At 44.2% G+C, this 12,609-nt stretch overlaps 1 protein-coding gene across 4 annotated transcripts in view; it reads left to right on the top strand.

Annotated features, from left to right (window-relative positions):
• LOC127456176 (kin of IRRE-like protein 3) overlaps positions 1 to 12,609 on the top strand; it is a 305,835-nt gene that overhangs the window by 235,516 nt on the left and 57,710 nt on the right. For all 4 annotated transcript variants that reach the window (XM_051724531.1, XM_051724529.1, XM_051724530.1 and 1 more), the window contains exon 5: positions 10,389 to 10,539. In XM_051724531.1, coding sequence (XP_051580491.1) covers positions 10,389 to 10,539 — 151 coding nt within the window. The remainder of the gene's footprint in view (positions 1 to 10,388; positions 10,540 to 12,609) is intronic.

Genomic DNA, 12,609 nt, shown 5'->3' with positions numbered 1-12,609 from the left:
TTTTCTCTCCTCTCTCTCTCCCGCTGCCGCTTTGCGTTGGCCTTTCCCTCTCTTTTTAAATATTATTATTGTGTTTTGGTTGGTATTATCACTGTTACAGTGTGTAAGTACCGCATTTGTTTTGGTATTATTGTTGTTTCCCTCCCATTGTCCCCTCCCAGATCCAAGAAGACGGGGATGATCTGCCGGCATACAGGGCCAGAAAGGGGGGGGTATGTACATCATGCCGGGGGCTCCCCGGCCAGAGAAAACGAGGGAGGAATGTGGCAGGGTGGAGGGCTAATTACACTGATTAAGCCCGAGAGGGATAAAGGCGGCTGGAGACGGTAGTGCAACAGAGAGAGAGAGTTACGGGCAGCTGTGTGTGTTTGTCTTTTTGCTTAAGTTTATTATTAAAATATTATTTATATTGTTCTCGCCTCCTCCTTTCCCTTTTACCTCATTACATTCTTCTATTGATGTTTAATATTGGTTAATCAAGTAAACTTTTTTGCGTTGCGCCACAAACACACTGGATTTTGTGGTTGCTGTGGCTCGGGGCCAAGACTAAAAGCTCGTATCTCATGACCTTATGTGTTTTTCATCTTGGATGTCGTCTGCCTTATTGTCTACGATAGACAAACACTTATGGATATTGGTTCTTCAATTGCACACCGAAAACCAGACTCTGAATTCCTCAATGCCGACCCACTGTTTTCAATGTCTGCAGAGGTTCCAAACCCGAACCCGTGGGGTTCTCAGTGCACCGTGCGGACAGAGTGAATGACCTCATGGGGAAAAGCAGGGGAGGTGGTGTATGTTTTATGATCAACATCTCTTGGTGCGATCAGAGGAATGTACATTCTAACAAGTCTTTCTGCTCTCCTGATCTGGAATACCTCATGCTTCTGTGTTGACCATTCTGGCTACCGAGAGAATTCACAGCGGTCATTATCACAGCTGTTTTCATCCCCCCACAAGCCGACACAGTAAGTGAGTAAGCAGGAATCCACACACCCTGAGGCTGTGTTTATTGTGACCAGGGACTTTAATAAAGCCAAATTTAGGGCAATCACACCTAAATACTTTCAACACATTACATGCAACACACGAGGGGACCGGAATTTGGACCATTGCTACTTGCCTTTCCGGGATGGCTACAAATCTCTTCCCCACCCACCATTTGGCAAATCAGACCACTGAAACAGAACAATCTAGTGCTTGTCGGACCAATCGGATTCTATGCTACAAGACTGTATTGTTCACGTGGACTGGGAGATGTTCCAGTCTGCCTCTGATGACGACATTGAGGAGTACACAGACACTGTAACGTGTTTCATCAGAAAGTGCATAGATGATATAGTGCTGACCAAAACAATATGGATCTACTCCAACCAGAAACCATGGATTAATAGTGATGTTCATGCAGCCCTTAAAGTGTGGACCTCTGCTTTAAATTCTGGGAATGCAGAGGAGCATAAACAAGCCAGATATGCCCTCAGCAAAATCATCAGAGCAGTAAAATGCCAGTACAGGGACAAGATTGAAGGACAGTTAAACACCACTGACTCAAGAAGCATTTGGCAGGAAATTTATATCATCACAGACTTCAAAGGGGGAAAAAACTGCTATTAACACCGCTGCCTTTCTCCCAGATGACCTTAATAATTTTTATGCTCATTTTGAGGGAAACAACACCGCCCTCTCGGAGAGAGCTCTCATGGCCGAAGCTACATAGGTTAGTTTACTCACTGTTTCTGTTACGGACGTAACCCAATCCTTCCGACGGGTGAATATCCACAAAACCATGGGTCCAGATGGCATTCTGGGCCATGTCATCAGAGTATGCATGAGCCAACTAGCTGGTGTTTTTATGGAAATTTTCAACCTTTTTCTCTCCCCGTCTGTGGTCCCTACATGCTTTAAAATGTATACCATTGTGCCTGTACCGAAGCAATCTAAAATCAGCTGCTTAAATGACTGGCACCCTGTTGCTCTGACCCCCATCACTAGCAAATGCTTTGAGAGGCTAATCAGAGATTACATCTGCTCTGTGCTGCCTGCCTCACTAGAACTACTGCAGTTTGCTTACCGCAGCAACTGCTCCACCGATGATGCCATAGCATACACGCAGCACTCTCTCCCACCTGGTCAAAAGGAACACCTATGTGAGAATTCTGTTTGTTTACTACAGCTCAGCATTCAATACCATAGTGCCCTCCAAGCTTGACATGAAACTCCGGGCTCTTGGCCTGAACAGCTCCCTGTACAGCTGGATCCTGGACTTCCTGTCAGGAAGACACCAGGTGGTCAGAATAGAGGTCTGCACGGGCCTTAAAATGAAACCCGAACCGTACCCGAGACCGTGTGGCCCGACCCTACCCGGCCCGAATGATACCGTCAGATTTTAAGCCTGAACCCAACCCGAACCCAAAATCGCTTACTATCTAATTTCTTCTCCTAGCAAGTACTGTTGCAATAGACTGTATTTTATGTAAGCATATAGGCAACATTCATAACAGTATTGAAGCAGTAAACATACAGTTTTAACAAGGCACGGCAACCCCTTAGTACACTAGAGCAGAAGGGGAAAAAAAGCATTGACTTACCATTTATTTGCTGAAATTTCACATGGTGCAGAACAATCTGGAATAAAATGAAACAATGTAACAGTCCCCTCTTGGTGCAGAACAATCTGGTATAATATGAAACACTGCAATAGTCCCCTCCATGCAGCCTGAACTTGTTTAGAATGTTGAATCTTTGTGACATGTCCTGCACTAAAAACAATCTATATGTAGCGCAAAGTATGAAACAGAGTGCAGGTGTCTCAACATGTGTTTTTGAAAATGTTATGTTCTTTTTAACTTGACATGGTTTTTAAAATGTGCCTGTCCTGCGCGAGATGCTGGAGAAAACATCCTGGTTACTTTCGTAACCTCCGTTCCCTGATGGAGGGAACAAGATGTTGTGTCGATGTAGTGACACTAGGGGTCACTCTTGGGAGCCCCAAACACCTCTGATCTTTGAAAAAAGACCAGTGGTAATTGGCGAGTGGAATTTGCATGCCCCTCCCCTGGACATACGGGTATAAAAGGAGCTGGTATACAACCACTCATTCAGGTTTTGTGCTGAGGAGCTGAGACAAAGTCATTTCATATAGGTAGTTCACTATTGTGGCAGGAGGGACACAAGTCCTGATATGCAACAGGAGCGTAAGCCACCTTGGTGGTTGATGTATGCCACCGTTGCCATGTTGTCTGTCTGAATCAACACATGCTTGCCCTGAATCAACGGCCGAAGCCTCCGCAGGGCGAGCAGTACTGCCAACACTCGAGGCAGTTGATGTGCCAACGTAGCCGCAGTCCAGGAGTTGGCGGCTGTGTGTCCCTTGCATACAGCGCCCCAGCCCATCTTGGAGGCATCCGTCATAACCACGATGTGCCTGGAGACCTGTTCTAGGGGAACCCCTTACCATAGAAATGTCAGGTCGGTCCAAGGGCTGAAGAGGCGACGACAGATCGGCGTAATGACCACGCGATGTGTCCCGCGGCGCCATGCCCATCTCGTGACTCGAGTCTGAAGCCAGTGCTTAAGCGGTCTAATATGTATCAACCAGAGCGATGTGGCCACCGCTGAGGATTCCATATATGCCCCAGGAGCCTCTGAAATAGTTTCAGTGGAACCGCTGTCTTCCGCCTGAACGCCTTCAGACAGTTCAGCACCGACTGTGCGCGCTCGTTCGTGAGGCGTGCCGTCATCGAGACTGAGTCCAACATCAAGCCGAGAAAAGAGATGCTCTGAACCGGGGAGAGCTTGCTCTTTTCCCAGTTGACCCGAAGCCCCAGCCGGCTGAGGTGCCTGAGCACCAGGTCCCTGTGTGCACACAGTAACTCTCGAGAGTGAGCTAGGATCAGCAAGTCGTCGAGGTAATTGAATATGCGAACACACACAAGGCTGCCTCTGCGACCTTCGTGAAGACACAAGGGGACAAGGACAGGCCGAAGGGGAGGACCTTGTACTGGTATGCACAGCCCTCGAAAGCAAACCACAGGAAGGGTCTGTGTCGAGGTGAAACCGAGACATGAAAGTATGCATCCTTCAGGTCTACCACCGTGAACCAATCTTGATGCCGGACGCTCGCTAGAATGTGTTTTTGCATCAGCATCATGAATGGGAGTCTGTGCCAGGCGGAGCCTGAGGCACCACGTCGAGGGGGCTTGAGCCCCGTGGCTGTGCTTAGTTGTAGGACATTGAAGCACTTTCCTGGCTCCTGATACCCACAATATGATCGGTCGGGGAGGGGGGAGGAAGTATATCATCCCCGCAGTCCGTTGGAACCATCCCGTTGTGGGCATGCTTGTGCCACAGTAGGCGCGCAGGGGTGGGGGGGGGTGCCGCTGGAGCGCCAAACCTGCCGAAATGGAATGGTGGCCGGTGGTCGTGATGATGGCTGTGTGCACCGGATATGTGACCAAGGGAACAAGAAAACCGCTCTTTTGTTGAACTTATGAGTACCGCAGCCTCTTGAACATGCGGTGAAATTAAATGAAAATGAAACAAAAGATTCTCCTCCTGGCCCTCCACCAGGGGATGGAGTGGTCTGTTCACTAACTCCAGAGCAGCGGGTCTCCTCATCCCTGGGTCGCCCGTCTTAGGGGCGCTTTGAAGCCTTTCTCGGGTTCTTGGCGGCCGGCCGTGAGACGGATGGCGTCTGCTTCCTGCGGTGGGCTCCACGCTGGGGCCGGGCTTTTGGGGCGGGCTGCGGCGGAGCCGTGCTGTTGCTGCAGGAGGACGCCCTTGGCGACGAGCAGGATATGTCGAATGGCCCAAAGTCCTACTTGAAAAACTGACCCAAACCCGGCCCGAAACCTTTTGGGTTCTCAGGTCCCGTCGGGCCCGGGTTGGGTTGCAGACCTCTAGGTCAGAAGGTACAGTAACATCTCTTCACCGCTAAGCCTCAACACTGGAGCACTGCAGGGCTGTGTTCTCAGCCCTCTCCTGTACTCTTTGTACACACACGACTGCGTGGCCACACACAGCTCCAACGGCATTGTGAAATTTTCAGATGACATGACAGTGGTAGGCCTGATCACCAACAATGATGAGATGGCCTACAGAGAGGAGGTGTGCACCCTGACACACTGGTGCCAGGAGAACCACCTCTCTCTCAACATCAGAAAGATTAAGGAGCTTGTGGTGGATTTCAGAAAACAAGACAGAAATTCCTCTGTGTTCATATCACTGAGGACCTCACATGGTCTGTTCACACTGAGGCAGTGGTGAAGAAGGCTCATCAGCGCCTCTTCTTCCTCAGGCGACTGCACCAACATCCTCAGTTCGTTCTACACATGCACTGTGGAGAGCATTCTAACTGGCTGCATCTCCATCTGGTACGGAAATAGCTCCGCCCTAAACCGCAAAGCTCTGCAGAGGGTGATGCGAACTGCCCAACACGTCATTGGAGGTGAGCTTCCCTCCCTCCAGGACATCTACACCAGGTGGTGTATGAGTTAATTTTGCAGGATCATCAGAGACTCCAGCCACCCGAGCCATGGACTGCTCTCGCTGCTACCTTCAGGCAGATGGTATCGCAGCATCAGGTCTCGCATCAGCAGGCTGTGAGACAGCTTTTATCCGCAGGCCATCAGACTGTTGAACTCAAACCAGTAACAACACTACTGCATAAACACACCTCATCATCTCATGCATTACACTTTATCAGTTATCAGTTACACTGATCTCAGATTGATCATGTTACACAGTATGTCTCATGCACCGCTCCACACAGGCATACATTCCTGTAACGCAGACTGCACTATCATAATTCTTTTGTGTCCCTTGGCACTCCATTTGCACTACTGTATACTGCATTGCTCACCCTGCACTCGATCACCCTATCACAGAATTGTATTATGCACACTGTATAGTCAGATATTTCAGTATATTTCATATTTGTATATTAGTCCTTGTGCACTGTACATTGTGTATTATCTGTACATTGAGTCTGTGTGTATCTGTGTATATTGTATATGTTAATATTGTACATACAGTACATGCGTCTGTTGTGTATTTTGTGTTCTGATATTTGTTCACGCTGCATTGTTGATGAGCATCCACTCAAGTTTTTCACCACCTGAACACTCATGGATATGGTGTTGTGACAATAAAGGGATTTGATTTGATCGATTGATCCACATAGCATAGTGGCAGTGAGTTTTGCACTGGCAGGCACCACTCACATTTTCATGCAAAAAAAATAAATTAAATAAAATACAAATCTTCTATTTTCTCTCCCTCCTTTACAAACCCTCAAAACTTCCCCATTACCTCCTCATCTGTCTCTCAAATTTAATTAGTGGAGGCTTTTAAATAGTAATGACCACTATGAGAGAATTTTTCAATATTTCAGAGTTCTAATTAAATTTAGTATTAAACTGGATGTGTCAAATTGTTTTATGTGGCTGAGGCAGGTAGCATGGAGAGCGGCTCCACAGTCACGCAAGTTTGAATATGTTGCGTTTACAGTTTTCTTTGACAATTTTAGCTTCTCCTGTTAATGTTGGAAACATTAGTCTGCCTCCACCCCTCCACTTCTCTCTCCTCCCCACCCCCCTCTTAATTAACCTTCTTGCAGTTTTGCCACTGAAATTAAAAGTGGGAGAGAAGAGAAGTAAAAAAGCATTTAATTAATTGCCCCGTAAAATGGTGGAAATTAATCAGAACTGGAGGTGCAGGTTTAAATTAGTTAATCAAAGAATGGCTTTTAACCCCAGGAACAGAGGCAGAATTATACATTCTTTATTAAGGGAGATTGGAAAACAAAGCAGCAGAACACTTATCACTCTTACAGTGAAATTAATATCTGGTAATTGGCAGTGAAACGTACTGCATAGCAGTGGTGGTCTTCAGTTATTGTGCTTGATTTTTAACACACCTTCCAGTGACAGTCTGTGTTTGAAAATGTGTTGAGAAACTTCACAAGAATGCTAATGCTCCCTAAATTATTAGCATTAGTGTGCCTGGAGGTTTAATCATCAAATCACTACTGCTTTTTTTCCACAAACATCATCATTAATTTCACAATTTTTTTGTGAAAGAATGTTTACAGACATTTCCCAACTTATAGATGAGGTTAGCATACTGTAGGCACTTTCTGTTTCAATTGTGACAATTGACAATGTACAGGCCTATTTGACATACATATACAGCTGAGGCACTGTGCCTTAAAACACACTTCTGGTTTTGAGATTTTCAATTCCGTCTCAGGCCTCACTCTTAAGCTGTTTTCTCCTGTGCTCCTGATTTCCACCCTTCACTTCCTGTAGAGAAAGCTGACATGCTCCAGGCAGCACTGGCAGAAATTATCCATTTGTAATTTAGAGCTATTTTAGGCCAGGCTCATGTTAAGTGTTGAGTCCTTGGCTGTTTCAGGGCCCCATTCAAGATTAATAACTTCAGACCGGCCCTGAGCAATGAGGGAAACAATCCGGACTGTGTCAGCTAGGATATTACATTGACACATTCTGCGGCTGACAGCTTGTTTCTTTCAGCTGGTGAGGTGAGCACCTACTCAGTGAAGAAACAGCCATTACTCTCAGCTGTCTGACAAACACAATATGGAATTGTACAGTATGGAATGGTCTACATCTGGTCCTTCAGTATGATGCCTATAAAATACTATCTATTTTGTTGGTGGAACTCCTTCAGTATGATGCCTATAGTAGATTGATCTATCTATCCATCCATCCATCCATCCATCCGTCCATCCATCCATCACCACAATGCAATGACCAATGAGCATCTGTAGTTTAATAAAATTACCTAGAGCATGATGCACTAAGGATTATTTGGTTTCCAAAAAGCCTCTTTTGAATATCCTATTGTAAGAAGAGTGTAGCGTCTGGCGTTGATGGAAGTGTTTCTTTATCAAGGCCCAAGGAGTGTTTTAAATATATGATTTCTCATCTCCTTTTCTCCTCTATTCTCTCTTTCATTCTTTTGTTTTCTCACTCACCAGCTCTTTCTCTCTGTCGGTGGGGTGGTGAGTGTGAGGTTTCATTACAACATTTCAAATCGGTAGCAATAATAAAAAGAAAAATGAGTTGGTAATTACTACTATTAGCGAGCTCCCTGTCACTGGTCTGTGCAATGACATGACTAATCATTAGCGAGTAACTATTACGGCTCAAAAGTACATTATTCTTCTAGATTCTTTGGGAGTGCTGATGACATTAATACATGGTCTTATAGAGACACAGATGGGGTCTTGACTTGCCTCCCACACAAGTCAATGCTTCTGGCATTAAAGGGCCACGAGAGCTGCTGTGGGGGTTGGATGAGGGGAGATTTTGCTTGAACAGAGAAAATCTGGAACTTTCTCTTGCATAAATGAAATAATATTTTGTGTAACTATTTTTAGGTGGTAAAACACAAAAAAAACAAACATCCGAAAGCAGAGCATAAAATGTTGTTCTGGATACCTGAAATTCATAACACCAGTACATCCCCATAGATCTGAAAGTAAATCTAAAATGCAGCTAGTCTACTCCATAGAGTTTGCTGAATACAGCGGTCTGTGAACAAGCAGCAAAGCAATGAAAGGGAGTCAAATGCTCTGTTCCAAAACCTAGTGAGCTGCCCATGTAGGAAACATTTTAAGACATCAAAGGCATGCTCCCAACACAAAGGCTGTTCCAAAAGGTAGGCAGCAAAATAATGATGCTTTACATGTATCCTCTGGGGAGAAGGACTGTGACAAGCTTACAGAAAAAAAATCAATAAAAAATAAATAAATGGAAGATGACAGACATGAGAGAAATATCAAATATACTTCATATATTCAATATTTACAAATATAATGAATTTAATACAGAAAAGAATCACTAAAAATATTGCAATCTAAAAATGTATTATGTTACTCAATGTACTATCTAGGCTATTTTATGCTATTAGAATATAACTGTGGGTGTGTCTCAATCAGCTCCCTTGTTCAGTAAGGGCACCGAGTAAGGAGTCTGCCATTACTAGGGCTCTCCCAATTGCAAAAATGTTCCAGTGCAATCAGGGAAGCATTGTTGCTCACTATGTTCCCTTACCAGAAATGTTGTCATATCTTCTGAAGTCTCTCAAGTCTTTAGAAGACAAGTTTAAAATTATAAAGTCAAAGCATGATGGAAGAAAGGTGCCTTAGGTGGTCCCTGGCAGGGTACTCAGCCTTCCAGCCTCTATATGGTTAGGATTAGGTATGGGGGCGAAGTTAGGGCATCTGCTGCCTGCTAGGAACAAACCCAGGCACCTTTGTACAATGAAATTCAGTGGATGGACACCCTTTCCAGTGCCTGAATTTGTGTTTACGATATATTGATTCACAACATAGGGACATTGGGTGTGAGATGAGATGCACCCTATGTTATTTTAGCAACATACTAACCCCATGCTCTACTTAAATCAGTTGCACGTTGTGTAGTAAGTTTTACACTTCATGTTAGTTAAAAGCTACATAGAGCTTTCCAATCAGCTACTTTTGAGATTCCATTTCATTTTATATGCTGCATTTGAGGGCAACTGCATGTGTAGGCAAAAGACATCAAGGTGGCTCAGTGGGTGTTGGAACAGAGCCTGTGAAACAGAGAATACCACAGTAAGACAAAGTGAGAGATGAAGAAAGAGTAAGTGAAAGAGTTATATCTTGGGTCTTAGAGCCTGATGTTTTATGATGCATCTTTCCCATTTGTTTGCAACACAAGCCAGTAGGAGTGCCTGCTGAGATGGCCAATTGATTCTAGTGGGTGACTGTCATCTTCGCCATGCTGGTTATCATCTCTTTTTCTGAGCCATCCCAGTGTGACAGGGAGTGTGGATTCTGTCGAGAGCTTCCAGATGGCACAGAGCTCTGCGCCGGGCATGCAAGACCAAGACTATGATCACTGGAAAAGATGATTGATTTCCTATGTTGTATACAATATGACAAGCGCCAGAGCTTCACTGCCCAACTAAAAGGAGCCCCTAAAAACAAGCTGTTTTTTTCCCCCTTATATCAATCGGTCCATGAACAGAGTGCTGACTGTTTGTCTCTATTTGCCTGTGGGCAGCAGCGGAAAGGTGCCATTTTGGCCTTGAGATTGATTTTGAATGATGGTGTTTTATGTTGTCTTTCACCCTCAATACCCATGGCTGAAACTGAGTTTGAAAATATCCATTTAGCTTCCTTGCTGAAAAGACCAGCATATGTTGTGTTTTGGATGCTGGTCCCATGTATGGGATGCCACCTGCTAAATCAGCATCAAACCAGCACTATCAAGCATAAACCAGCTTGGAACCACCTTGGAATTTGGTCTTTTTAGCAGGGTTATCTTTTATTTTCCTCGCTGAAATCCATAAACCTCCTTTCTTCTTTTTTTCTGTAGACTCTTCTTAGAGATGGACGAAGAGAGAGCACTGTGAGCACCCTCTACATTTCGGCCTCCAACATTGAATCTGGACAGAAGATCATCTGCCGGGCCTCCAACAAGGCTGTGCCCAATGGCAAGGAGACCAGTGTCACTATTGACATCCAACGTAAGTGATGTAAATGATGCCTCTTTGGGTCATGCTTTCCACTGCGATACTCAAATCATTTGACTTTCAATTGTGATGGTGAAACACTAATTACCTGCTAGATTCTAATAATTAATTGAGATTTGAGTAAGCCATGAAAATGACTGCTTTATTTTTCAACCTCTCTCCCCCCCCCCAAAAAAAAAAACAAAAAACTCTTTGCTCCTTTCTGGTATGCAATGCCTATTTTTCATAATTTAATCAATAATAGATGATGTGGTGGTGGGGGCGTGGTTAAGCGCCGGTTTGTGAATGGAGAGTGAGATCAGGAGATGAGAACGGTAAGGATCATCACCTGGCAATTATTGCCTCTAACAGCTGTTTGTCATTGCAGTGAGAGTGGAGACAGGCTTTTAAGATCGAGACAGATGCCAGTGAGGGGGAGAGAGTTGCACAGAGCAGAGTGTTCCAGAGTGTGATATCTGTGTTATGCTGAAAAGCCTTATTTGAGTGTGTCCACTGAAAAGTGTGATTTATAGACTGTGAAAAGTGTGGGAAATAAAGCCCTTTTTGAGTTGGATCTCGCCATCTCCTGCTTCCACCTTGCCACGAAAACTTAGAACTTTGTTACAGATGTATACTCTTAAAGCCCCTTTCTTCTCAAGTTGAATATTATGTTTAATTTGGAAGCACATAAGGTAACAAAAGTAAAAATGGGTTGCAAAAGGCGTTTAATATTGACTTTAAATTGCTCACAATTCACCCACTCATACCTCATCAGAGTTTTCTCTGTCAGCTCATTCAGAGGAAACCTCCATTCTGGAAGTTGCAGAGAATGCTAAACAGTTTTTTTATTTTTATTTGAATTACTCAAACCCCCCATCAACATTGTTAACTATGACTAATAAAGTAGAACATGCTATTTAGAGAACCATTACTGGTGACAGCTCAATTGTGCAACGTTATGCATGACATTTTGAAGCACAAAAGTGAGCTGGGTACAGGGCGAGTTGCTGTGGAACTGAGCAGGCATAAAAATGATTAACATTTGTAGGTGTTGCAAAAGCCTAGAAGTTATCTTGGATCTGTTTGGCATGCAAGGCAAAAGACAGCAGATATAGCATCTATGGATTAGCTGATGTTAGAGGTGGGAACAAGCACTATGTCTCTACCTCTCTCTATGTCTTTCAAAACAGGGAAATACTGTACACACACACACACACACACACACACACACAAAAACATGCCCAGGTTACATTTTATCATTTTAACCTAGACATGTTCTCGACAGGTTATGTGAGTTTCCCCCTTGTTTATAGTCTATACAAATGCACACAGTACATATACTGTATACATTATATCCTCCCTCCCTCTACTCTTATCTCTATCTCTCTCGCTCTCTTTTTCCAAAATGCTCTTTTGGCATGCAGAAACATTTTACATTGCACTGTCATCCAGATCTACTCCCCTTCTCCAACTTCTGTGTTTTAATTTAACCACGCGAGAAATCAGACCTACGGTAATTTAACTCAGCTATAACACGGACAAATTCACCAAGTCTTTGCGCTCTCTAATTTCATTACAACACTCTCACATCCTCTCCATGGGAAGATGGAAACATTTCAAATGTATCAATGAGACTAAGCATCTTGTTGCAAAATTCTGTTGAAAGAAATAGTCCTGAGAGAGAGGCAAGTGAATGTGGAACGGGAGCCGTGCAAAAAGGATAATGAGGTTTTCAGAATTACATGCAGTCATAAGCCCAGTACACTTTTGAATGACTAAATAAATATCCGTCTGAGTGGGCCATATTTACATTGCCCTCCTGAGTTGGAGTTCTGCAAAATATGAGACAGTAACTCCGAAGAAGGGATCAAATAAAGATGGTGAATGGTAAGTGATGACTGCAAGTTTCCTCTTTGAGTATCAAACACTAGCAGGTGTATAATGAATAAGTAATGGCAGTATTAGCAGGTGGGACAGTACTAAGCATGTACCAGGCCACAAGGGGGGCTGTGTAGCCATGCAAATCAGTTAATATTGATGAAGGACAGCTGTCTGAAGATGCATAGCACAGACATTTGAGGTAAA

This window comes from Myxocyprinus asiaticus, chromosome 18 (genome assembly GCF_019703515.2).
Source record: "Myxocyprinus asiaticus isolate MX2 ecotype Aquarium Trade chromosome 18, UBuf_Myxa_2, whole genome shotgun sequence".
NCBI classification, from domain to species: Eukaryota; Metazoa; Chordata; class Actinopteri; order Cypriniformes; family Catostomidae; genus Myxocyprinus; species Myxocyprinus asiaticus.
Note: the sequence above shows the minus strand (reverse complement) of the source record. Positions and strands in the feature narration are given on the sequence as shown.